Raw genomic sequence first — 24,634 nt, 5'->3', positions numbered from 1 at the left:
CAGAGGCCTGGCCTCCATGCCGCGGGAAGAGAAAGCTTCATTGAACGGGCCGGGAGGGCCGGGGAGGGGGAGGGTGCGCGGCAGTGGCCAGCTCCACGGGGAGGGAGGACCCAGAGGAGGAGAGGAGGGAACTGGCCGGGAGGAATGGAAGGAGAAGGCGGAATGTGGGAGGGCTCAGGGGGATGTGGGAGGGACGAACGGAGAGGGGGGAGAGAGGGGGGTCCAGTCTCCCCTGGCCGAGCATTTTTTTTTTTGGAAGTCCTAGGACTGATCTCCAGAACCAGCACTCTTCTCCCAGCCCTTAGGGTCCTGCTCGGCCAAGGTAGGGGGAGTCACGCTAACCTCAGAGGGAACGAGTAGGGGATGGAGAGGATGTGGAGGGACCAGGGAAAACGGGTGGTGTGGGATAGCGTCGAGGGGAAGCCACCCAACTGAGAGTTTGATTCTTGTCAAAGGGCATGTGAGACAGAGTACACAGAGGAGGCACATACCGGAGGCGGGGGCTACGGGTGTTCCGAACAGGGCCGCCAGGAGCGCCCTAAGGGAGGGGGCTCCTCCGGGAGGCCCTACCCCTGGGTCCCCAAGCCAAAATGTCCCCAGAACAAAGCTGCCTTGTTGGATTGATTGTTTGGGTTGGGGGAAGCATGTTGGGGGCTTGCTGTAGAGGGGCTGTTCTCAGCCCTAGGCAGAGAAGGCCTTGGCTGAGGAGCCATAGCGCCTGGCCTCCCGTTGCCCGGTGACAGCGATGGTGGTGTTGGCAGGAGGCTGGGACAACCCTACCCCATCCCCCGCCCAGCCTTGAGGCCTGGCCCTCCTGGGCCTCTTGACCCTGCAGGGCATCTGAGAGCCTGTGTATTGGGGAGGGCGTGCAGCAGGTTCTCCAGGCGAGCTTTGGTGCCAGCCTTCCCTGCCTGGGAATCTGCTGGGTTAGGACTCTGGGCTCCCATTCAGGGGATCTGTGGTCCCAGGGCCGCCTAGGGCCCCTTACGTGCCTCTCTGCACAATCAGTACAGCTGTCTGTCCTCCCTCTGAGTAAATGGGGTCATCTGGATCCCTCCCACGTCCGCCCCTTGGCTCTTGTCAATCCCTCTCCTCCTCACCCGCGGTGTGCTTGGTTCCCCTATGCTGAGTGCTTGGTTCTTTCCCTATCACTTTCTATCCGTTGTCTCTCTCCTCTGTGTCTTTCTGGTTTTCTCTCTCTCATTCCCACAGTCTCCCTTCCTCTCACATCCTGTCTGTCTGGGTCTTCCTCTCTACGTGTCTCTTGCTCAGTCTCTATCTCTTTTTATTGACCCTTCTCTGACTCTCGGTCTCTCATAGCTGTCTCTTATCTCTGGGTCTCTCAGGCTGTGCCTCTATGACCTGTGCCTCTACCCTTATTTAATGTGTTTCTCTCCCTGTCTCTCTTGGTCCCTGGGGCTCCTTCTCTCCTGTTGTCTCTCGCTGTCTCTGTCTTACTCAGTGTCTGTTTTTCTTTCGTGACTTCTCCCTGTCTTTCTGACTCTGGGCCCCACTCAATCTGTTTCTCTCAAACACACTTTCTCTCTGGGGCACCCAGGCCTTCCCTACCATGCGACCTGTCAGTGTCTGGCAGTGGACCCCCTGGGGGCTGCTGCTGTGCCTGCTGTGCAGCTCGTGCTTGGGGTCTCCGTCCCCTTCCACGGGCCCTGAGAAGAAGGCTGGGAGCCAGGGGCTTCGGTTCCGGCTGGCTGGCTTCCCCAGGAAGCCCTACGAGGGCCGCGTGGAGATACAGCGAGCTGGTGAATGGGGCACCATCTGCGACGATGACTTCACGCTGCAGGCTGCCCACGTCCTCTGCCGGGAGCTGGGCTTCACAGAGGCCACAGGCTGGACCCACAGTGCCAAATATGGCCCTGGAACAGGTGAGCAATGATCCAGGCATATCTTAGGTATTACCTATGTGTGGCCAAAGTGCAGGGAAAGGGAACACCGGGATGGCACAGCCATAGGGACACACGACACCAAGAACAGCCAGCATTGAGTAAATCTATGGATGACAAACCAAGCAACATAGTTACTTCCCAGAGCTGTGTGACCTTAGGCTAGTCAGTGCTTTCTCTGAGCCTCAGATGCCCTGTGTGCAAAACGACTAGATGACGTCTAAGTTCTTTTCTGTTGCAAAAGTATGATCCTACAAAGCCATCCACAAAACAGCCCAGATACAGGTGAGCCCTGTACAAATAAAGTACAGTTGGTTTCATGGGACGCTAAGAGCAGGTAAATGATATCTGGATGTCCCAAAGTCACAAGGGGTCACAGACACTGCAGCTAACAAAATCAGGTTATAGGCCAGAGCTAAAACTAACAAGGTGGTACTAAGGACAAGTATAAAATCTAGGACAAGTATGAGTGTGGGTGGTGGAGGCTTAAGAGCAGTTCCCTAGGTGAGGCCTAGGACTGCGCCCATGGTATGAACCCACAGTAGGATTGATGGACAGAAGCAGGTGCAACCTGCAGCTGATCCCCCAGTTCCCACTGGCTAGACCACCTGTGGAATTAAATGTCATTTGTAGATGCTGTGTTTTAAGAGGGACAGTAGAAAATGGAAATACTTTCAAAGAAGAGCTGCCTAAATGCGAAAGATTCAGAAGCCGAGTTTCAAGGAGGAATTGCTGAAGAATCAGGGGATTGATATGGAAAGTAAAAACCTTGCATAGCAATGACATAATGGTTGTTTTCAAATATGGGAAGGACAGTCATGTGGCTGAAGGATTTTTCTGGTTGGCACCAAAGGACTGAATCAAATGTGGTAGGGGAAAGTCATGAAGAGTCACAAGGACTTTGATGGTTACACAGTCTGGTGGGGCAGGAGCTAGGTGTCTCCGCAACAGCTGGGTAAGTCCTGTTGGGATGTGAATGAGATGTCCTTGAACATTGGCTAGGACAGATGACCTTTGAGGCTGCGCCCAATTCTGAGAGGAAGCCAGTGATACTCCACAGGGTTCAGTCCAGGCACAGTGGCTCACGCCTGTAATCCCAGCACTTTGGGAGGCTGAGGTGGGTGGATCACCTGAGGTCAGGAGTTCGAGACCAGCCTGGCCAACATGGTTGAAACCCTGTCTCTACTACAAATACAAAAATTAGCTGGGTATGGTGGCACATGCTTGTAGCCCCAGCTACTTGGGAGGCTAAGGCAGGAGAATTGCTTGAACCTGGGAGACAGAGGTTGCAGTGAGCTGAGATCATGCCACTGCACTTCAGCCTAGGCAACAGGACAAAACTTCGTTTCAAAAAAAAAAAAAAAAAAAAAAACAGATTTCAGACAGAGAGAAGAACAAGAGGCTATATGGCTATATGGCAGCACAGACAGGGCAGGCACACGAGAGAATGCAAGGATGTGATGAAAGGATCTTAGATGTCCAAGCCTCACAGATAGGTCAAACTCCTAAGCCCCCATGTATTGGCTTTATGGTCTTAAGCAAGTTGCTCAGCTTCTCTAAACCCCAGTTTCTTTATATAAAATGGTGTTCTGGCAGCTCTGTTCTAAGAATGATCACATATGTGCACACCATGGCAGAGCACCTGGCACATAGTAGGTACCTGATTAATTGTAGCTATCAATGAGTGGGTAGAGACTTATCAGAACTTCAGGGTTGATTCTTGGTTTTTTATTCACCCTATCATGTTCTTGAGTATCCCCAGATCACACCAATCTTCCCCCAATCTTATGCCCCCTAACTATTCCCTGCCAGGGTCCCCTGTCCCTTCTCTACCCCTTATCATACCAGAAAGATGGGATCATCATGGCCAAGTGGGAGGCCTCAGCACTCACTCTTCCCTACATCCCCATTACTCCCCCATCCTCCCTCCCCAAGCTTCTCTGTCCCTTCATCTCCCCTTCCACAGGCCGCATCTGGCTGGACAACTTGAGCTGCAGTGGGACCGAGCAGAGTGTGACTGAATGTGCCTCCCGGGGCTGGGGGAACAGTGACTGTACGCACGATGAGGACGCTGGGGTCATCTGCAAAGACCAGCGCCTCCCTGGCTTCTCGGACTCCAACGTCATTGAGGTCTGCATTTCCTAGACGTACACACACACCACCCAGGATAGCCGAGAGGACTGTGGGGTGGTTAGGGGAGACATTAGAAGGTAGTTACCCCTGGGGGATCATTTGGATTGGTGGGAGACTTGGAAAAGCAAATAGTAGAGCTCCCAGATGCTGTAAAATCCAACAGGGTTTTTAGCATTCACATTCAAGGGGCTAAACCTGGCATGAGCCTCTGCAGCTTCATCCCTAGTCACCCCTGGGGCACCTGGTGCTCTCCTTCTCCTCAAATGTTCCTGCTTTCCTGAGACATCTTCCTTCTGACTTTCTCCTCCTTCAAAGCCATTTCCTCTCTGAAGTGCTCCCTCCTGCTCCAGGCACAGGGAGGTGCTCCTTCCTAGTGCCCTGAATCCTCTCTGGGAGCACAGCACATCCCACGCGCTGCTGGCTGCAAGAGAGTCCACACCGCGGACTGCGGCCATCGTGGCCGCTCTCTCAGCGCCGCCTCGGGCCCATCCCGCCACTGGGTTTACAGCAGGCACACCAAGCAGGGTTCCTTAAGGGCGGCAGGACACATGAAAGGTGCCACTGGGATTCTTTCCCTGCTTGTGGCCCCGCCCCCAGGTAGAGCATCACCTGCAAGTGGAGGAGGTGCGAATTCGACCCGCCGTTGGGTGGGGCAGACGACCCCTGCCCGTGACGGAGGGGCTGGTGGAAGTCAGGCTTCCTGACGGCTGGTCGCAAGTGTGCGACAAAGGCTGGAGCGCCCACAACAGCCACGTGGTCTGCGGGATGCTGGGCTTCCCCAGCGAAAAGAGGGTCAACGCGGCCTTCTACAGGTGAGGGGCCGCGGGCGCCGGGCGGAGCAGGCCGGGATTGGGGTGCTCCCTGATGAATAGCCTTGGGAGACATCTGAGCAGGTCCGGGGCACGGGAGGACCCGGGGGTCGGGACGCGCGGGAAAATATGGAGGCCGTTGCAAAGCTGGAGAGTTGGGAAATCTTGTGGGACCACGAAAGGTGCCCCAAGGGAGTACCTGAAATGGGGACCAGCGAGGCTCCCGCTCTCTCGTGGCCGACGCCTGGGCGGACAGGCGGATTCCTCGGCCCCAGGACGCGCGCCGGCCTCGCGAGGCCACTCCCAGGCCCGGGGGCGATTCCAGCGGTGGCGCTGCCGGCCAGCGAGTTCCGAGTTCAGCAAGGACGCGGCCGCCCCTGGGAGGCGGCGCCTGGGTGTGTCCCGCGCGGGCTGGGCGCCCAGGGTCTGGGGGCCCGGGGACGGCGGCGCCCGGTGGCCGGAGGGCGCCAGGAGAGATCGCGCCAGCTCTCTACCCGGGCCGCCCCGGGGCGGGGCGCGTATGTGAACGCTTGAGCCCTCGGGACTCCTGGAAGTCCTGGAAGTTTCCCAGAATCTCTTTTGGCAAGGCCCAACCTCTCCACCTGCGCTGGAGCCCTGGGGTCTAGTCCGGCTTCCAGGGAAACGCATCACCCTGGGAACTGCCTGTGCTTAACTAAAGTCTCCCTTCCCTGGAACATCTACTTTGATCTTTTTGAGGAACTGCCATTGGCAGCCAGGCATTTATTTGGAAATCTTTACACCCTCTCACTGTAATCTATTTTGCGAGCCAAAAATCCTCCCTTTCTTCAGTGGTTCCCTAGATCAGTATTGCTGAAAGGCCTCTTGATGTCCGGATAGCATTCCGCGGGCACACTACTTCAGATGCGGTCTGATGCGGCCAGCCACCGTAGAAATCCTCAACCCCGACTGAAGCGTGCTCAGATTACACTGTCTTCCTACTGCGGCAGCTTCCCACTGCTTATACTGAACTTGTCATCACTTAAAACCAGTTCAGGTCTTCCCTATGCTTCCTACTGATAGAGCAGCCTTTTCCAACCCAGGTATAGGTGACGTTTACCCTATTACATTTGTTTTGATACATAATTTAGAAGCCATAAAAAAGCCATAATGATCCCATGAGATTATCTTGAGTCCTGATGTGACTTTCCATCTGTCATTCCCCCTCAGCCTCCTCTGCTGAACAGACATGGCAGCTTTGCCTTCTGGCTTCATCCAGATGGCTAGAAGTTGTGGAAATGTTTAAAACCAAAGTCTAAGTCTTCTTGCAAAATGTTCCTGTAGATTTTCATCAAGCTTCTGATCATCAGCTGTAAAATATGTTCCTTCCACCAACTGGGAAGAAACAGAACACTTCAATGATGTAACCAACATTTCACCTTATCTATCTATATATTTCTTGTCTGTAATGAAATCGTGGGAGATTCTGTTAGTCTTTGATAAAATCCAGATATGCTATGTTCACAGCCATTCTCCAGCCTTCCAATTTAGTAATCTTGTCAAAAAAGAAAATCATAGTAGTTTGAGTCTATTTTTACTGAAATCCTTTTAGGTCTCTAAGAATCACCTTATTTTTTCCTAAATGCTTACACGCTTCTATTTAATAATTTATTCTAGAATATTACTTATGTGTAGATTGAGGAATTGAGGAATCCTTTTTCTCCTTTTTTTTTTTTCTTTTGAAAGTCAGGATATTATCCAGTCTCCAGTCTTTTCTATACCTGCTCACACTTTCTTTGCCTTGGCTCTGAGGCTCATCTGAAATGTCTTTCAGTACTGAAGACTTTCGGTACTTTATCTGGCCTGGACACTCAAACCACTTTAAAACAAACGTGCTGTGCCTCTTTACTTTCATCTATCTTGGGGCTGCATTTCCTTCTCTGTGCTGCTTACCTTCCCTAATTTAAACGCCATGTTCTGAAAGATGCGTAGAATTTAAATAGACATTTCCAGTGAAGAAGATAGCATGAACAAAGGTGTAGAGATCCATTCACCCAATATTTATTTACTGAGATCTTACTATGTGCCAGGTACTATTGTAGACGCTACCCGTGGCTCATGCTTATAATCCCAGCACTTTGGGAGGCCAAGGTGGAAGCATTATTTGAGCCCAGGAATTTAAGATCAGCCTGGGCAACATCATGAGACCCTGTCTCTACAGATAAATTTTTAAAAATAAAATTAGCTGAACATGGTGGTGCGTGCCTGTGGTCCCAGCTACTTGGGAGGCTGAGGTGGGAAGATTGCTTGAGCCCAGGAGGTCAAGGCTGCAGTGAGCTGTGATCATGCCACTACACTGCCTGGCTGGCAGAGCAAGACCCTGTCTCAAAAAATAAATTAACTAAGGCCGGGCACGGTGGCTCACACCTGTAATCCCAGCACTTTGGGAGGCCGAGGCGGGCGGATTACCTGAGGTCAGGAGTTCGAGACCAGCCTGACCAACATGGAGAAACCCCATCTCTACTAAAAATACAAAACTAGCCGGATATGGTGGCGCATGACTGTAATCCCAGCTACTCGGGAGGCTGAGGCAGGAGAATCGCTTGAACCCGGGAGGCAGAGGTTGCAGTGAGCTGAGATCGTGCCATTGCACTCCAGCCTGGGCAACAAGAGCGAAACTCTGTCTCAAATAAAAATAAAATAAAAATAAATTAAGTAAGTAAATAAATAAATAAGTGGCCAAGGAAGGCCTCTTGGAGAAGGTGTCATTTGAGAAAAGATTTAAAGGAGGCGAGGGCACAAGCTATGCAGACCTCTAGATAAACATTTCCAGGAAGAGGGATCAAAAATGAAAATATTCTGGGGTGTGTGTGTGGCTGTGTGTGTGTGTAGTGGGTGATGGGATAAGGCATTCTTGTCCTTCTCCTGGAGGCCACTGTGGCTGGAGCTGAGTGAAAAAGAAGAAAATGGTAGGAGATGCAGTGTAGGTGGTCATCGGGAAAGAATGGGGAGCCAGATCCTGTGGGCCATCTGGGAGAGGCTGGCTTTTGTTCTGTGGGAGATAAGGAACCACTGGAGGGTTTGGAGCAGAGGTGTGACATCGGGCTTCCATTTTTTTTCAGTACTACTTTCACTGCTTTATTAGGAATAGACTGTAAGGGATGCAGTAGAAGCAAGAAGTCAGGTGGCTAGTTACAGGGTTATTGTCTTCTGACATCCACGTAAAGAAAGTGAAAGGTGATGGTGACCAGGGAAAGTGGTGAAAAATGATCAAGTTTTACAGATAGTTGAAGGCAGAGCAATAGGACTTGCTGATGGATTCAGTGTGATGTGAGAGAGAGGAGTTAAGGCCCTCTCCAGGTTTTTGGCCTCAGCTGAGTAAGAAATTGGCCTCACTTGACAAGGAAAACAGTGAATGGAGCGTGTTTTGTTGGGAGACAGGCTTGGGGGGGGGAGGGTAGGAACTTGGTTTTAGACCTGTTAAATTTAAGATTCTTTAAGACATTGAAGTGGCGAGGCTAAGTTAGGTAATTTAATATAGGACTCTGGAGTTCAGTTGAGTAAAACATTGTTGTCCTGAAACTGGACAACATACCAAGGAAGTGAATGTAAATTTAAAAGACAGAGAGAGGCCCAGAGACTGAACCTTGGGGAGACTAAATATTTAAAAGTCGGAAGATAAGATGAAAGCAAACAGTGAGGTAAGGTAGGAAGAAAACCAGGGGAGTGTGGTGGCCTGGTAGCCAAGTAAAGTGCTTCAAAGAGGAGAGAGTGACCAGGTAAGTCAGTGCTGCCCAGACCTAAAAACATGAGGACTGAGAAACAAATGCTGGATTTAGCAACAGGAAAGTCAGTGTTGGTCCCAACAGAGATGATAATGAATGGCTTATATTTGGAAGACAGTAAGTTAGCAAGAGTAGGTTTATACTGAGAAATAGTGGAAGATCTGGATAAAGGGAGGCCAGAAAATGGAATGCTTTAGGTGCCAAATTGGAGAGTTTGGCCTTTGCCTTATAGAAAAATTACAAATAAAGGTATTTATATGGGACAAGAATAAAGCCAGTGTTTTTGAAAGTTTGCCTGATAGTAATAGATGAGGAGAGGAGGGTCTTGATGCAGTAAGACCAGTCAGGAGTTTGTTCTAAAATTGAAGCTTATCAGGAGGGTAAAAGCAAAGATGGAGGAAAATGAATAGATGTAGGATGACTGATAGAACATAGAGAACAGACACCTAAAATGATTCCGATGCTGCCTGAGAGAAGGATGGTACCAGCAGCCATCTCTGGGCTTCAGGTTAATATGAACTAGCTTTAGAGATGGGCTGTCCTTGGAAAGTTTGAGATACAGGAATTGTCCCCAGGTATGCAAAGCCAAAATAATTTTTAGAGATCAGGAATATTTGTTGGACATATCGGAATCTCATACTAAGTCTGGGATATAAAGACTGGGGAAAGAGATATACTAAAGCACAGAAGCCATTCTTCATGGGGAAAGAGATTGCGGGAGCCCTGGGAGATTCTGTGATGGGGCTATAATCTAGATCCTTCACAGGTCAGGCCCAGCAGAGGGAGCATTCTCGAAGGTGATACAATTATGAAAGATAGGCAAGATAGTTGTAAACAACTCTCCCCTCCTTAGGAAAAAAAAGAAAATGGATCTGCTGGCTTTTAGAGGAAGTCAGTAAGATTTAGGGAATGAGAAAATCAAAACCTGATGTATTAATCATTTTTCAATTTGTTTTGGTAGTTCTACCCTAGAACATGTAAAAGTTGTAGAACTTTAGAATAAGAAAAGAATGTACAGATAACTGAACTATTTACTGCTCTTTTACAGGTAATGAAATTGAGGCTCTAAGAGCTTCAGTGCTATTTAAGAAGTCACTCTTCTAGTTCATTTCAGCTTGACAGATGTTTATTGAACGCCTATTTGCCAAGTACTGTGCAAGGTGCTGAGAATACAAAGGTGAATAAATGACAAGAGAGGTTATTAGACTGCAGATCATAGAAGACCTTATAGGCCATCATAAGGATTCAGGTCCTTACGATAAAAGGATTGGGAAGCCTTTGACGTTTGGATTTTTTGTTTGTTTTGTTTGTTTGTTTTTTTTGAGAGGGAGTCTGGCTCTGTTGCCCAGGCTGGAGTGCAGTGGCACAATCTCTGCTCACTGCAACCTCCGCCTCCCTGGGTTCAAGTGATTCTTCTGCTTCAGCCTCCTGAGTGGCTAGGTCCACAGGTGCCCACCACCACGCCCACGTAATTTTTGTATTTTTAGTAGAGATGAGGTTTCACTATGCTCACCAGGCTGGTCTTGAACTCCTGACCTCAGGTGATCCGCCCACCTCGGCCTCCCAAAGTGCTGGGCTTACAGGCTTGAGCCACCACGCCCGGCCATTGAAGTGTTTTAATGGGGAGGGCTGTGAGATGGCATGATCAGGTTTGTGACTCCAAAAGATCATTTTGAATCTATTTCTTTTTTTTTTTTCTTTTCTTTTTTTTGAGACAGAGCCTTGCTTTGTCACCCAGGCTGGAGTGTAGTGGTGCAATCTTGGCTCACTGCAACCTCCGCCTTCCAGGTTCAAGCAATTCTCCTGCCTCAGCCTCTCGAGTAGCTGGGATTACGGGCACGCGCCACCATGCCCAGCTAATTTGCTAATTTTTGTGTATTTTTAGTAAAGATGGGGTTTCTCCATGTTGCCCAGGCTGGTCTTGATCTCCTGACCTCAGGATCAGATCAAGTGATCTGCCTGTCCTGGCCTCCCAAAGTGCTGGATTACAGCTGTGAGCCACCATGCCCCGCCTTTAACTCTGTTTCTGAGAATGGTCAGGAGAGGAGCAAGAAATATGGATTGGAGAGATATTTAGGAAGTAAAATTGACAGGACTTGGTTATTGATTGACTTTGGGATCCAAGAAAGGGAGAAGTCAGGATTGACCCCTAGGTTTCTGGAGTGGATTTTACTGAGATACTTATCTTTTTTTTTTTTTTCGGGACCTACATTACATTTTAAATTACTTTCAGATCTCTACCGAGAAACATCAAGAAGGCAATGAAATAGACAAGGTTATGAATACACTAGGTGTGAATTAGACCATATAGAGGGCCCTAAATGAAGTGAGAACAGAATGCCTAAGAAAGAGCTCCACAAATTTTAATGGCCAGATAGGGGAGGAGCCTGCAGAGAAAACCAAGAAAGAGCAACCAGAACTAGGAATAGGCGGCTCTGGGCACACTGCTTAGGAGTCAGCCCTGCTCCCTGGGGAGCCACTCCAGAAATTAATAATAATAATAAGCAGAATTAGGAATAAAACCAGGATATTGTAGTGTTATAGCAGCCAAGGAAAGAGAGGACAGTCAGATGTTGCAGAGAGGTCATTAAGATGAAGACTGAAAAATGTCTGCTGGATTTAACAAAACAGAAGTTTGCAGAGTGATAGGTAGGGAAAACCAGAGGAAGTGGATTAAAGAATGAGTAAGAGGAGGCTGGTCATGGTGGCTCACACCTGTAATCCCAGCACTTTGGGAGGCTGAGGCAGGTGAATCACCTGAGGTCAGGAGTTTGAGACCAGCCTGGCCAACATGATGAAACTCCATCTCCACTAAAAATACAAAAATTAGCTGGGTGTGGTGGTGCGTGCCTGTAATCCCAGCTACCTGGGAGGCTGAGGCAGGAGAATTGCTGAGCCAGGAGGCAGAGGTTGCAGTGAGCCAAGATTGCACCACTGCACTCCAGCCTGAGTGACAGATGGAGACTCTGTCTCAAAAAAAAAAAAAAAAAAGGAAGAGAGGATATAAAGATGATAAGTATGGACAGCTCTTGACAAATGTTACTGTGAAGGGGAGGAGAGATGAGTAGAGGGTGTGTGTGTGTGTGTGTGTGTGTGTGTGTGTGTGTGTATGTGTGTAGGAGTGATTTGAATGTTTAAAAGGATTCAGTTGAGAAAAATAAATTGTATGCAGGACAGAGAAAAATTGTAAGAGATGGAATTTAGAAACATTTAGGGACAGTAGACTTAGAGAAGAAAGATAGTTGAAAGGTATGAGAAGAGGATATGCAAATGTAGACAGGTTTTTGTTTTGGGTTTTTTCTTTCTTTCTTTCTTTGATTCTTTGTTTTTGAGACAGGGTCTCTCTGTGTTGACCAGGCCAGAGTGCAGTGGTGCCATCATGGCTCACTGCAACCTCGACCTCTTGGACTCAAGTGATCATCCTCTCTCAGCCTCCTGAGTAGCTGGAACTACAGGCTCAAGTCACCACACCTGGCTAATTTTTAAATTTTTTGTAGAGACGAGGTCTCACTATGTTGCCCAGGCTGGTCTCAAACTTCTGGGCTCAAGCAGTCCTCCTGCCTCAGCCTCCCAAAGTGCTGGGATTACAGGCATAAGCCGCTGCTCCTGGCCTACATAGGCTTTTATGTTTGATGGTTGAAGGAAGGAACAAATGGTAGGTGGAAACAAACACATCTGTGAATGAAGAAATTTAAATCAAGACAAATAACAGCACTGGTCCTCAATAAGGACAAAGTCCTTAACATAACTTATATATAATTTTATATATAAAATATTTATAAGATAAAAGGGTCTAAACTCTTTTATATAAATATGAAATAAGATTACATATATGTGGCCAGGCGCGGTGGCTCACGCTTGTAATCCTTTGGGAGGCCGAGACGGGCGAATCACGAGGTCAGGAGATCGAGACTACGGTGAAACCCCGTCTCTACTAAAAATACAAAAAATTAGCCAGGCGTGGTGGCGGGCGCCTGTAGTCCCAGCTACTCAGAGAGGCTGAGGCAGGAGAATGGCATGAACCCAGGAGACGGAGCTTACAGTGAGCCGAGATTGCGCCACTGCACTCCAGCCTGGGAGACAGAGCGAGACTCCATCTCAAAAAAAAAAAAAAAAAGATTACATACGTGTGTGTATATATATATAAATAATACAAAGACTTGATGATATAAGGTCCTTAAATAATTTACAGAAGAGGTACTTCTAAATTTCTAGATAATACCAAAATGTTTTAGTACTACTCTGGAGATCAAGGTGATCTCTCCAGGTTGATTGGTGAAAAGGCCAAGTGTATTTCATTTTAGACATTTTAGACATGTTTGAGAAAAAGACATTTGGAGAAAAAATTTCCCACCATATTTATAAGATGAAAGAGTCTAACTATTAGTAATGTCTAAGTAAAGGGACCTGAGAGTTGTATATTCTTTGCCAGGAATGTCCAACACTTTGGACACTTTGACAAAGAGACCAATTAAGTACATCCTCAGGAAGAAGCTGAGGCAGGAAATATCAAACAGCTTCTGACTGGTTTAAAATACATGCATATATTTAAATCCCAAGGTGTCTTCACACATTAAATGGTCATCCCTCAGTACCCATGGGGGATTGGTTCCAGGATCTCCCAAGGATACCACAATTCAAAGATGCTCAAGTCCCTGATATAAAATGCTATAGTATTTGCATATAACCTATGCACATCCTCTGTATGCTTTAAATCATCTCTAGATTACTTATAATACCTAACATAATGTAAATGCTACATAAGTAGTTGTTATATTTTATTGCTTAGGGAATAATGACAAGAAAAAAAGTTGGTACGTGTTCAATACGGATGGAGGTTGAATCTACAGATGCAGAGCCCATGGATATGGAAGGCCAGCTGTACTGTGTTGAAATATGACTCCTTAAGAGAAACAGCAGAGCAGGAACATGTTCAAAGAAAGGACAACTAAAGCTGGGCTCAGTGGCTCATGCCTGTTATCTCAGCACTTTGGGAGGCCAAGGCAGGAGGATAGCTTGGGCTCAGAAGTTTGAGATGAGACCAGCCTGGACAACATAGTGAGACCCTGCTTCTACAAAAAAAAAATAATAATAAAAAATATTAGCCAGTCATGATGGTGCACACCTGTGGTCCCAGCTATTCAGAAGGCTGAGGTGGGAGAATCACTTGAGCCCAGGAGATAAGGCTGCAGTGAGCCATGGTTGCACCATGGCACTGCAGCCGGGGTGACAGAGTAACCCTGTCTTAAAGACCAAAAAAAAAAAAAGGAAAAATTATTTATTTCCCTGGAAGTAAGTTTGGGAGATGAACTCAGTTTGTGAATGACCACAGCATATGGGATTGGAACTTCAGCAGGAAGGGTGGTATCATTGTAAGGAGCCTGGCCTGTGTTCCCCAGTCAAACCAAGTTAACGCCCTTGGATATTCAGCCTTGGTTCTTGGTCCTGGTCCAGCAGCCTCAGGCCTGAACAATGCCAGAAGTCTTTCTCAAAGAGAGCATCCAGGAAAAAAAGACACAGTAGCCTCCCTAGGCTAGTTCTCCCTCCTAGCCTGGTCAGTCTGGCAATCCTAACAATCCTAACGATGCTCCCCTTAACCCTCCACTGAGGTTTAGCACTAACATCTGGACCCAGGAGTCCTTACTTGCCATCTGCCCTAGCTAATTTCTGAGGGTGCTGGCATGGGGGCACCGTCCTGAGTCCACGGCCTTCACTTCTGCTCACCCACCTAGTCATGTGCTGATGAGGCCAGGCAGCTATGAAAGCTCGGGTCTCAGCCAGGCGCGGTGGCTCACGCCTGTAATCTCAACACTTTGGGAGGCCAAGACGGGTGGATCACAAGGTCAGGAGTTCAAGACCAGCCTAGCCAACATAGTGAAACCCCATCTCTACTAAAAATACAAAAAAAAAGAAAAAAGAAAGCTCGAGTCTCAGGAGTGTCTGCTGTTATAATGTCCTGCCACCAGGAAGCCTTCGGACTGCTAGAAGAGAAATCTTGCCCCTGGTCCTAGTTGCACCAGGCTTTTCCACTTGGTTCTACACTGACCCTGACTACTATTGTCTTATCCTCACAGAAAGTTGAGGAAGCGAGCAGCCAAGGTCTCAGCCCGACATCCCAAGCCCCTTGGAAGGTAATGGGGCAAGAGCCCCGGGACCTCCTGCTCGCCCTGCGGCCCCAGGAGGTGGATGGATGGATGGCAGCCTATCCATGTCCATCCCAGAACCCAAGCTGATGGATTAGGGATGTGAGGAAAATGGCTTTTCCTGCGGGGAGGTGAAGGGAGCAGGCATGGGGATGGGCAAGCTTTGATCTTAGGGAACACAAGGAGGAAATAATGTAGGAGTGGCTGAGAAGCCTCCCATCTTTACACGTCCCCCAAATAGCTTGGATTCCAGCCTCAGCCACCTTCATTCTTCCTCCTTCCTGCCCCCTCCATCAACTCCCTTAGTTCACCCACATTCCCATTCTCTCCCCTCTCCACCTTTCCTCTTCCCTTCTCCCCCTCCCAACTCCCCCACCTGGGTTGACATCGCTAGATTTCCCACTACTGTTGCTGAATCCAGAGAGCAGCATGAGTTCCTGAAATGCAGTTCAATGGTGTTCGGCAGACAATGGATGCAGAAAATCTTCACTTTTCCCGTCCCTATGCTGCCCACAAAGGGTCTTTCTCAGAAACAGAAAAATAACCCTGTACCTTCCCTGCACCACATACGTAACCACTACCTCTACCAACTTCCTTCTCCTTTTTGCAGACCAATCACCAAGCTTAAAGTCAAACCCAAACCCCGAGTAGGCAGGGGGCCAACCAAGAGGTAAATAAAATTCAGGTTAGGTGGAAAGGAGAGGGAGCACGGAGTTACCCGGCTGTGGCCAGGGAGGGAGGGGGTCCAGGAGGCCTGTGTGGCTGAAAGAGCTGACCAAGAGGAGGAGCAGCAGCAGCTCTTAGAAATCACCTTCCAGGGCATTTACTGAAGTGTTACGCAAGACTGGTCCTTACCTTGGTCTCAGGAATGATGCTTGTCCTAGGATTTGTTGGTTTTTTCACTCACTGACTACCTCGTTTCACATGTTTACTTGTCTTCCCCTGGTGAGTTCCAGGAGACAACCTGGTGCTTTTCTCTTTCAGACGCCATACTTGCCTCTCCTGTAAGAGGTTACATTTGCCTAAAGGATCAGTGTTCCCAAATCAAATGCTTTATTTGATTAGTTGTTAAAAATAAGTGCTACCGGCTTACTCGAGATGGAGTGAAACTCAGGGTCCCCTTTGGAACCTTTACCAGGAATGCAGTCAGATTGACAGCCCTGCCTCTCTGGCTCATTTTCCACAATTAGTCTCCCAGTTCCCTAATTTTCCTCCTGGGCTCCTTTAGAACTCGAAGTGGGACGCTTCCAACCCCTGTGATTACATCTAACTTGTCTTCAAAAGGCAGTTGGCACATTAAAAGTCTCCCTGATAACTTCAAGAGGGACTGAAATATAGAGAATTCATCCGTTTCTCCACTCTTGTTCTCAACAAGTTCTAGTCTCACCCAGTGGTCCCCTCATAGCCCTCATCCCCCAGCTTCTCTGGTGGTTTCAAAGGATCTCAGAAATTTGGGGATGTTCTTGTAGTGCCCTTCTAGCTTAGGGTCATCTTTGCTCAGCATGGCCACACTCTAGCCTTCCCTGACCCCCACATTAAAGTACACACTGCCATTTTTATTTTGTTCATTGTAGACAATGGGGATGAGGATGTGTAGAAGATAGATGTCTTTTTCCTGTGATGGGCTCTTTGACTTTTACTTTCAGCCAAACAGGACTGTGGGAGAGTGCCTGATCTCTTAGATCTTCAGGATCCATTTATCCTGAGCTTCCAAAGGTATTCTGTAAAGTCTCCAGGCTTCCTTTGTCTGTTTTGTGTATAAACTTTTCCTCCTCCTGTGTCTTCCTAGCCAATGGCTTCAAGTCATCATATTCCATCCTTCCTCTGACATCAAGTTAGATAGGGCACATTACTGCAATAATGCATGACCACATCAGCCTCACAGGCCCATTCCACCAACACCAGACCTCATCTTCTTCCCTTTCTCTGCGGGCTTGACCCAGCTGTTTTGGGCAGAGTATACTTCACTCTGGCACTTGCTTCACTGCAGCCTCTCGTTCTATTGGTATCGATAAACAAGTTCCCCCATTCTCTCAAACATCTCAACAGCATTTCCAAGCTTTAGCATCTATAGTTCAGTCCCATTATCCTATTCAAATGGCTTTGGGACACTGTTATGTTGAAATTGCAGAAGCATGGGCTGCCTTTTTAAAGACTTACACAGCACAGGTCCTGGGATGCCTGCCATTTTGTTGTTCACATCCATCTCCTTTCTCTGGTCATTTATTCCCTCAAACTTTGACCTGTCCTGCATTTATACATCTTCATTCTTGCATATGCCAGTCCCAGTTCTTCCTGCGTCTACCTGCTGGTCTGTTCTTGCTGCATCTGCCCCTCCTAATCTGTCCTGCAGAGTCTCTGGCCTCTGCGGAGCCATGGAGATGGGAGACTTCCTTAGTCCTTTGCATCCTGGCTCATTCAGTTATTCCAGTCTCAGCATCACAGAAGGACTTGCTCGCCCTGGCTTTTCAGGCTTCCTGTGTCAGCCACTCCCTCCTGGCCATTTCTTCCAACTGGAAAGTCCTGGTTTCCCCTTTCCTGAGGCCTTAGCCTCAGCCTCCTTTAGGGCCAGCAGGCTGAAACCACTTGGAACAGTTTCTTCCAGGCAAGTCGAGACTAGCCATCCTTCTCCTAGGGTTGTTCTACTGCAGGAGGGCCCCAAGGCCCCTCCTATCTGGGTAGTTGAGGCTCCCTCAGCCTGGAAACTCAGCAATCCCCATGTATCCCCAAGGGAAACACGGAAGGGGGAAGAAGAGGGGATAAATGGTCACAAAAGGGTGGGGGGCATGGTGGAGGCATGAAGTGGGAGGATTTTATGGGGCCAAGAGGCAGGAGCATTGTTTTACCCTACTGCACCTCACTCCTGTCCCCCTAGGCTGCTGGCCCAACGGCAGCAACACTCCTTTGGTCTGCATGGGGTGGCGTGCGTGGGCACGGAGGCCCATCTCTCCCTCTGTTCCCTGGAGTTCTATCGTGCCAATGACACCACCAGGTGCCCTGGGGGGGGCCCTGCGGTGGTGAGCTGTGTGCCAGGCCCTCTCTACGCGGCGTCCAGTGGCCAGAAGAAGCAACAACAGTCGAAGCCTCAGGGGGAGGTGTGTGAGACAGTGATTATGACCTTTCCCACCCCAGGTGGAGAACCCCTAGCCTGGCAACCCCAGACTAAGCACAGCCCTGACCTTTGAGGACAGACAGGAGCCTTCCAGGGGGTGGGCCACAGACCTGATACCACCCACTCCCTCCCACCAAAGTCTCACTCATCTGCCAGGTCTGCTTAGCCCTCCGTGCAGATGTTGCCATTTGCCTCTGTTGGGCACTTCTCTCTTCTATAGGCCCGTGTCCGTCTAAAGGGCGGCGCCCACCCTGGAGAAGGCCGGGTAGAAGTCCTGAAGGCCAGCACATGGGGCACAGTCTGTGACCGCAAGTGGGACCTACATGCAGCCAGCGTGGTGTGTCGGGAGCTGGGCTTTGGGAGTGCTCGAGAAGCTCTGAGCGGCGCTCGCATGGGGCAGGGTGAGGTGGCATGGAGGTGGGAGGGAGAGGGAAGGAGGTACATGCTCCTGGGGGGCATATTCCTTCGGAAGGTTAGGTGTCCCCTGGGCAGACAATATATGCTTAGTTACAACTTCCTGATCTTTGCCATCTGGCCCTAGGCATGGGTGCTATCCACCTGAGTGAAGTTCGCTGCTCTGGACAGGAGCTCTCCCTCTGGAAGTGCCCCCATAAGAACATCACAGCTGAGGATTGTTCACATAGCCAGGATGCCGGGGTCCGGTGCAACCTACCTTACACTGGGGCAGAGACCAGGGTCAGTAATCCTCTCCACCTTGGCTGAGGTCTCTTTCATCCTATCCAGGCCTGGCCTCCAATCTACAGTCCAATGGCCCCCAGCCCATTGCCCCAGGCCCCTGCCATCCTGCAGCTCCCACCTGACCCATCACTTGCTAGCCCATTATGTGCCTCTGAGTCATGCTTCAGCCACATCTATGTTAGACTCCCACTACCTCACCCCAAAGCTTCCTCCAGCGCTTCCATTCTGTGTCACTACAGATCCGACTCAGTGGGGGCCGCAGCCAACATGAGGGGCGAGTCGAGGTGCAAATAGGAGGACCTGGGCCCCTTCGCTGGGGCCTCATCTGTGGGGATGACTGGGGGACCCTGGAGGCCATGGTGGCCTGTAGGCAACTGGGTCTGGGCTACGCCAACCACGGCTTGCAGGTGAGTGGGAAGGAGAGGGGAGCCAAGACTGCTGTCTCAAAGCCTGTGTTTTGGGCAGAGGGCTGAGGAATGAGTCCCTTGGCCCAAGATGCTGGATCCTGGGCCTTACAGAAACATCTGCATTATGTCCCCAGGAGACCTGGTACTGGGACTCTGGGAATATAACAGAGGTGGTGATGAGTGGAGTGCGCTGCACAGGGACTGAGCTGTCCCTGGATCAGTGTGCCCATCATGGCACCCACATCACCTGCAAGAGGACAGGGACCCGCTTCACTGCTGGAGTCATCTGTTCTGAGAGTGAGTGAAGGAGGGAGTGATGCATGCCAGGGAAGGTAGTGTCTGGGCCACCCCTTTGCAGGGAAAGGGGGCTGTAATCTGGAGGGGCACTCCTTCCCCATAAAAGAACCAGTTTCGCTGGGTGCAGTGGCTCACGCCTTTAATCCCAGCACTTTAGGAGGCCAAGGTGGATGGATCACAAGGTCAGGAGAAGACCAGCCTGGCCAAGATGGTGAAACCCTGTCTCTTACTAAAACTACAAAAATTAGCCAGGCACAGTGGCTGCTAATCCCAGCTACTCGGGAGGCTGAGGCAGGAGAATCACTTGAACCCAGGTGGCAGAGGTTGCAGTGAGCCAAGATCATGCCGCTGCATTCCAGCCTCGGCAACAGAGTGAGACTCCATCTCAAACAAACAAACAAACAAAAAACTAGTCTTACACACTAGGGAGGGATGGAAGCACCCCTCTCTGTGAAGTCAGCAGTGACTTCTAACACCCCCTTCCTTTCTTGGTGCAGCTGCATCAGATCTGCTGCTGCACTCAGCACTGGTGCAGGAGACCGCCTATATCGAAGACCGGCCCCTGCATATGTTGTACTGTGCTGCAGAAGAAAACTGCCTGGCCAGCTCAGCCCGCTCAGCCAACTGGCCCTATGGTCACCGGCGTCTACTCCGATTCTCCTCCCAGATCCACAACCTGGGACGAGCTGACTTCAGGCCCAAGGCTGGGCGCCACTCCTGGGTGTGGCACGAGTGCCATGGGTGAGAGGGTAGGGAGTCAAGTAGAAGGGCAAGGACACGGGGGATGGGGCAAACCTTCTGGGGGCAGAGAAGGAAACAGAAGTTCCCTTCTCCCCACAGGCATTACCACAGTATGGACATCTTCACTCACTATGATATCCTCACCCCAAATGGCACCAAGGTGGCTGAGGGCCACAAAGCTAGTTTCTGTCTCGAAGACACTGAGTGTCAGGAGGGTGAGTTGGGGCCCGAAGTGGACCACATGGTATCCATTGCACAGCCTTTCCTTACACTGACATATGCCAATCCCTCCAGATGTCTCCAAGAGGTATGAGTGTGCCAACTTTGGAGAGCAAGGCATCACTGTGGGTTGCTGGGATCTCTACCGGCATGACATTGACTGTCAGTGGATTGACATCACGGATGTGAAGCCAGGAAACTACATTCTGCAGGTACCTGGAGTCTGGGGCTTCCAGATGGGTGAGTAGGGGGAGCGTTAAAGACACCTCTGAATTTGAGGATTGTCGCTGGGTTAAGTGGCCTTTTTCTCACTCACAGGTTGTCATCAACCCAAACTTTGAAGTAGCAGAGAGTGACTTTACCAACAATGCAATGAAATGTAACTGCAAATATGATGGACATCGAATCTGGGTGCACAACTGCCACATCGGTATTTGATGGGAAGAGCAACCCAGGAAGATTTAGGGGATGGGAGGGAAAGACGTTCATTCTCTTTTCCGTAACTTGTTTCTGCATCTTCCCACCCTCCTCTGGAGCTCTCAGTCCCTCCACTTCTACCCACCCTTCTCCACAGTGGGTCTATCTCCCTCCCTCTGTGCAAGGCACCTCCCAAATTGCCTGTCCACTCTGCAGGTGATGCCTTCAGTGAAGAGGCCAACAGGAGGTTTGAACGCTACCCTGGCCAGACCAGCAACCAGATTATCTAAGTGCCACCACCCTCTGCAAACCACCACTGGCCCCTAATGGCAGGGGTCTGAGGCTGCCATTACCTCAGGAGCTTACCAAGAAACCCATGTCAGCAACCGCACTCATCAGACCATGCACTATGGATGTGGAACTGTCAAGCAGAAGTTCTCACCCTCCTTCAGAGGCCAGCTGTCAGTATCTGTAGCCAAGCATGGGAATCTTTGCTCCCAGGCCCAGCACCGAGCAGAACAGAGCAGAGCCCACCACACTACAAAGAGCAGCACCTGACTAACTGCCCACAAAAGATGTCAGCAGCTCATTTTCTTTAATAGGAGGTCAGGATGGTCAGCTCCAGTATCTCCCCTAAGTTTAGGGGGATACAGCTTTACCTCTAGCCTTTTGGTGGGGGAAAAGATCCAGCCCTCCCACCTCATTTTTTACTATAATATGTTGCTAGGTATAATTTTATTTTATATAAAAAGTGTTTCTGTGATTCTTCAGAGCCCAGGAGTCAGTGCTGGTGGTTGGAGGGACCTGCCCCCACTGGTTCATTTAACCCTGTGTCCCGGCGCCCTCAGAGCCTCAGCCAGGAAGGCAAGGAGGAAATCAGAGCAGGAGCCTCATACTCTTGGTGATCTATTCATTCTGTGACCTCAGGGGTCACATATAAGGTCAGTGTTTCTCGTCCCCGCCGGATCTGCACTGCGAGCTGGGATTGGGTTCGAACAGCTTCATAAACATCTTCAGCATTTTGTACCATCTGCTCCCCAATGGCCAAAATCACATCACCAGGCCGCAGACCAGCCCTACAGAGAAAAATGGACACAGAGAAAGGAAGGAGTACAAAGCCTAGTTCAAGGACACATGCACACCTTGCCCATCCCCATATCACACTGCAGCCTCTCCCTCACCGGTGTGCAGGGGAGCCCAAGATGACTTTATGGATGAGTACACCATGCTGAACATCGGGAAAGCTTGGTTCTCGAAGCTGTAGTTCAGCAAGGATGCTGAAAGTACACAGATCACCCTATTAGCCAAACCCAGGCATTCTCCCCATCCTGAGTTCCACCTCAAGTCTCTCATCAACACATTAACAAATATATGGACAGGACATGCGCTAGGTACTACAAAATACAATGGCAACTCACTTTCTGTCTTCTAGCAATGAAGTGCAACATGTACATAAAAGATGTACACCACATGAGGGCACCAAATGACCAACAGTGTTAAATCAATAGCACTAATGTCATTCTAGAATACTAAGAGAAGGTTTAAGGGGAAAGAACTTAAGTTGAGCCTAAAAGGATGGGTCTGATATTAACCATATAAAACAAGAACAGCATAAATAAAAAACATGGGAGTAGGAAATCAGGTTGGCTGAGTATTCATATAGGAAGGTATTACAGCCAGGTCTAGCAAGTTGATTTACAGACAGATGGAAAATGGCCCTTAAATGCCAAGTTAATGGATTGAAGGCTTGAAATCAAAGCAGTAACAGGATGAAATCAATCTGGTGACAGGTGTACAAAGTGGAGTGGGATAAGAAAGTCAAGATGATGAAGGGAGACAGCTCTTGTGATTATTTCAAGTGTGATGCAGTTCATTTTAGATAAGACAGAAATGAGAACAAAGCTCAATAGAGGTGCTCACCTCTGATTACACTGGTCACATTACATGTCACTATCCCTAAAGCTCATACCTGGGACTCAGAGTCAGCATCATCACCCCAATGTAGCGCCGCTGGGACCCACTGATTCCAGAGGAGGAATCTGTGACAGAGGGACAAATGAGCCCCACCCAGCTATATCCTTCCTTCCCCACCCTCTTCTCCCAACAGACCACCCTCCAGGAAGTCCCAACGAATGCCCTTCCCCTATTTCCACCACTTTAAAGGAACCCGTTTCCCCATAAGCCAGGCTCACTCTTCTTTTCCCCACGATGCAGAAACTCTCGAAGGCGATCAGAAGGGATGGCAAAGGAGATTCCAGCTGTGACCTTCATGGTGTTCACTCCAATCACCTCCCCATCCTGCAGGGATACAGCCCCCAGTTCCCTAGCCCAAACAAATAGTAGGGGATGGGGGCACCCAAACAAAAGTACCAGCAAGTGTTGGGGAAATCTGGTTGGATATTGAGAGATAACCAACAAAGAACTCAGAAACTTAACCAAACATCCTTGAATTAGGGAAAACCTACCCTTCCCACACTGACCTGGGGCAGGGATTCTTGGAAGGAAGGATGTCTCACTCACCAGGTTAACCAGGGGACCTCCAGAGTTTCCAAACTGCAGGACAAGGAAAAAACATGAAAGAGATCTGGGGATTCTAAGTCTGGGGGCATACCAGGATGTAGGTACTTTCTCCAAATTCTCTTCTTTCTCAGCCCATGAATGAGTGGCCACATTTTTGCAGCCTAAGCTCTATGTGGGCTCATCCACCATATATCAGTTGGTGCTTGTACCACACAGCCTCTCCCCCCTCCCCCGTCATTTGTCATTTCTCTCCTGTCAGGACGCACATCAATAGCTGCATCAGTCTGAATGTATTCCACATTGGTTTGGGGGAGTCCCAGGTCTCTGGCTGGACGCTGAGCAGAGCTAACAATGCCGGATGTGATCGTGTTCTGCAGTGCAAAGGGACTTCCCATGGCAACAACAAACTCCCCTTGCCGGACATCAGCTGAGCGTCCCAGAGGCAGCGTGGGAAGAGGCTCCTAAGGGAGAATGGGTATAAGAGACCTGTCATCTGAAGATGCGAGCAAATAAGCAGCTCCAACCAGACCTGGCCTACCCCAGCCCCCACCTTAGTCTGAATCCTCAGCGTTGCGATGTCTGCCACGGGATCCACAGCTGTGACCACAGCCTCATACGTGTCGCCGCTAAGCAGTCTCACACGGACTCTGCGCCGATCAGCCACCACATGGGCGTTGGTGACAATGAGCCCATCGGCAGCCACCACGAATCCTGAGCCGTTCGAGATAGGGACTTCGCGGCCCAAGAAAGGATGCCTGAAATGGAGGGAAAGCACAGATAAGAGGAGGCTCTGACCCCTCCTACCCGCCCGCCCTCCGGCCCGTGGCTTCAGTGCCTCCCGGTCTACCCCCACCATTACCGGTCCAGGATCTCGATATAGACCACGGCAGGTGCTGTCTTCTCCACCACATCTGCGATGAAGTTGTACTGACTCCGGGGAGAAGCGGGCGGCGGGCCAGGGACGGCGGCGAGGACGGCCGGAGGACCCCGACCCCCGCCCCACAACAACAACAGCACTGCCCCCCCAGCGCCCAGCGCCACCGCCAGCCACGCGCGCGAAAGGGTTCCAGAGTTCTCTGAGGCCTCCCGGGTCCTTATATCTGGTGTCACCGCAGTCAGTTGTGCCCGGGGACCCGGGGTCCCAGACGTCAGGAATGCTCGGGGTTCAGTGACCCCAACAGACAACCGGGCCCAGAGACTGGGGGTCCCATAAGTCACTCGGGCCCGGGGGTCAGAAGTTCCTGACGTCAGCAGGGCCCGGAGGTCAGGGGTCAACCGGGGTCTCCTCCCCCAGCGAATGCCCCCCAAAGCCCGCCATGCCCGAAGGCTCCAGCCTGCACCCCGCCCCGCCCTCGGCGCAGCCATCAGCTCCGCCTTGGCTGCCTCCTCGCCCGCCCTACTCAGAGGCGGCACCCAGGACGCGAGCAGGCGGACAGTAGGACGCGGGGCACGCCGGTACCTGAAGTCCTCCAGAAGTGCACGCTGGGACCAGG

At 50.1% G+C, this 24,634-nt stretch overlaps 2 protein-coding genes across 4 annotated transcripts; one reads left to right on the top strand and one right to left on the bottom strand.

Moving 5' to 3' along the window:
* Positions 1–247: 247 nt before the first annotated feature.
* On the top strand, positions 248–21,394 carry LOXL3 (lysyl oxidase like 3). Of its 3 annotated transcripts, XM_032178364.2 has the most exons (14): positions 248–322; positions 1,559–1,883; positions 3,868–4,031; positions 4,632–4,846; positions 17,605–17,824; positions 18,062–18,242; positions 18,383–18,537; positions 18,780–18,947; positions 19,082–19,244; positions 19,742–19,985; positions 20,085–20,200; positions 20,280–20,416; positions 20,523–20,634; positions 20,838–21,394. In XM_032178364.2, exons 2-14 carry the CDS (start codon positions 1,571–1,573, stop codon positions 20,909–20,911), a joined length of 2,262 nt encoding a protein of 753 aa, XP_032034255.1. In that variant the 5' UTR covers positions 248–322; positions 1,559–1,570; the 3' UTR covers positions 20,912–21,394. The 3 variants fall into 3 exon arrangements, with proteins under 3 accessions (XP_032034255.1, XP_032034256.1, XP_058284589.1); XM_032178365.2 differs by lacking the exon at positions 248–322 and having other exon boundaries at positions 872–1,883; XM_058428606.1 differs by lacking the exons at positions 248–322; positions 1,559–1,883; positions 3,868–4,031; positions 17,605–17,824 and having other exon boundaries at positions 4,746–4,846.
* Positions 21,198–24,617, bottom strand: HTRA2 (HtrA serine peptidase 2). Its single transcript, XM_032178371.2, has 8 exons — positions 24,001–24,617; positions 23,692–23,896; positions 23,408–23,602; positions 23,142–23,174; positions 22,814–22,919; positions 22,591–22,660; positions 21,803–21,898; positions 21,198–21,697 (listed from the first exon to the last, which is right to left on the bottom strand). Exons 1-8 carry the CDS (start codon positions 24,504–24,506, stop codon positions 21,532–21,534), a joined length of 1,377 nt encoding a protein of 458 aa, XP_032034262.1. The 5' UTR covers positions 24,507–24,617; the 3' UTR covers positions 21,198–21,531.
* Between the last annotated feature and the right edge of the window lie 17 nt (positions 24,618–24,634).

This window comes from Hylobates moloch, unplaced genomic scaffold (assembly GCF_009828535.3).
Source record: "Hylobates moloch isolate HMO894 unplaced genomic scaffold, HMol_V3 SCAFFOLD_15, whole genome shotgun sequence".
Lineage (NCBI taxonomy): Eukaryota > Metazoa > Chordata > Mammalia > Primates > Hylobatidae > Hylobates > Hylobates moloch.
This window is presented reverse-complemented; position numbering and strand designations above follow the sequence as displayed.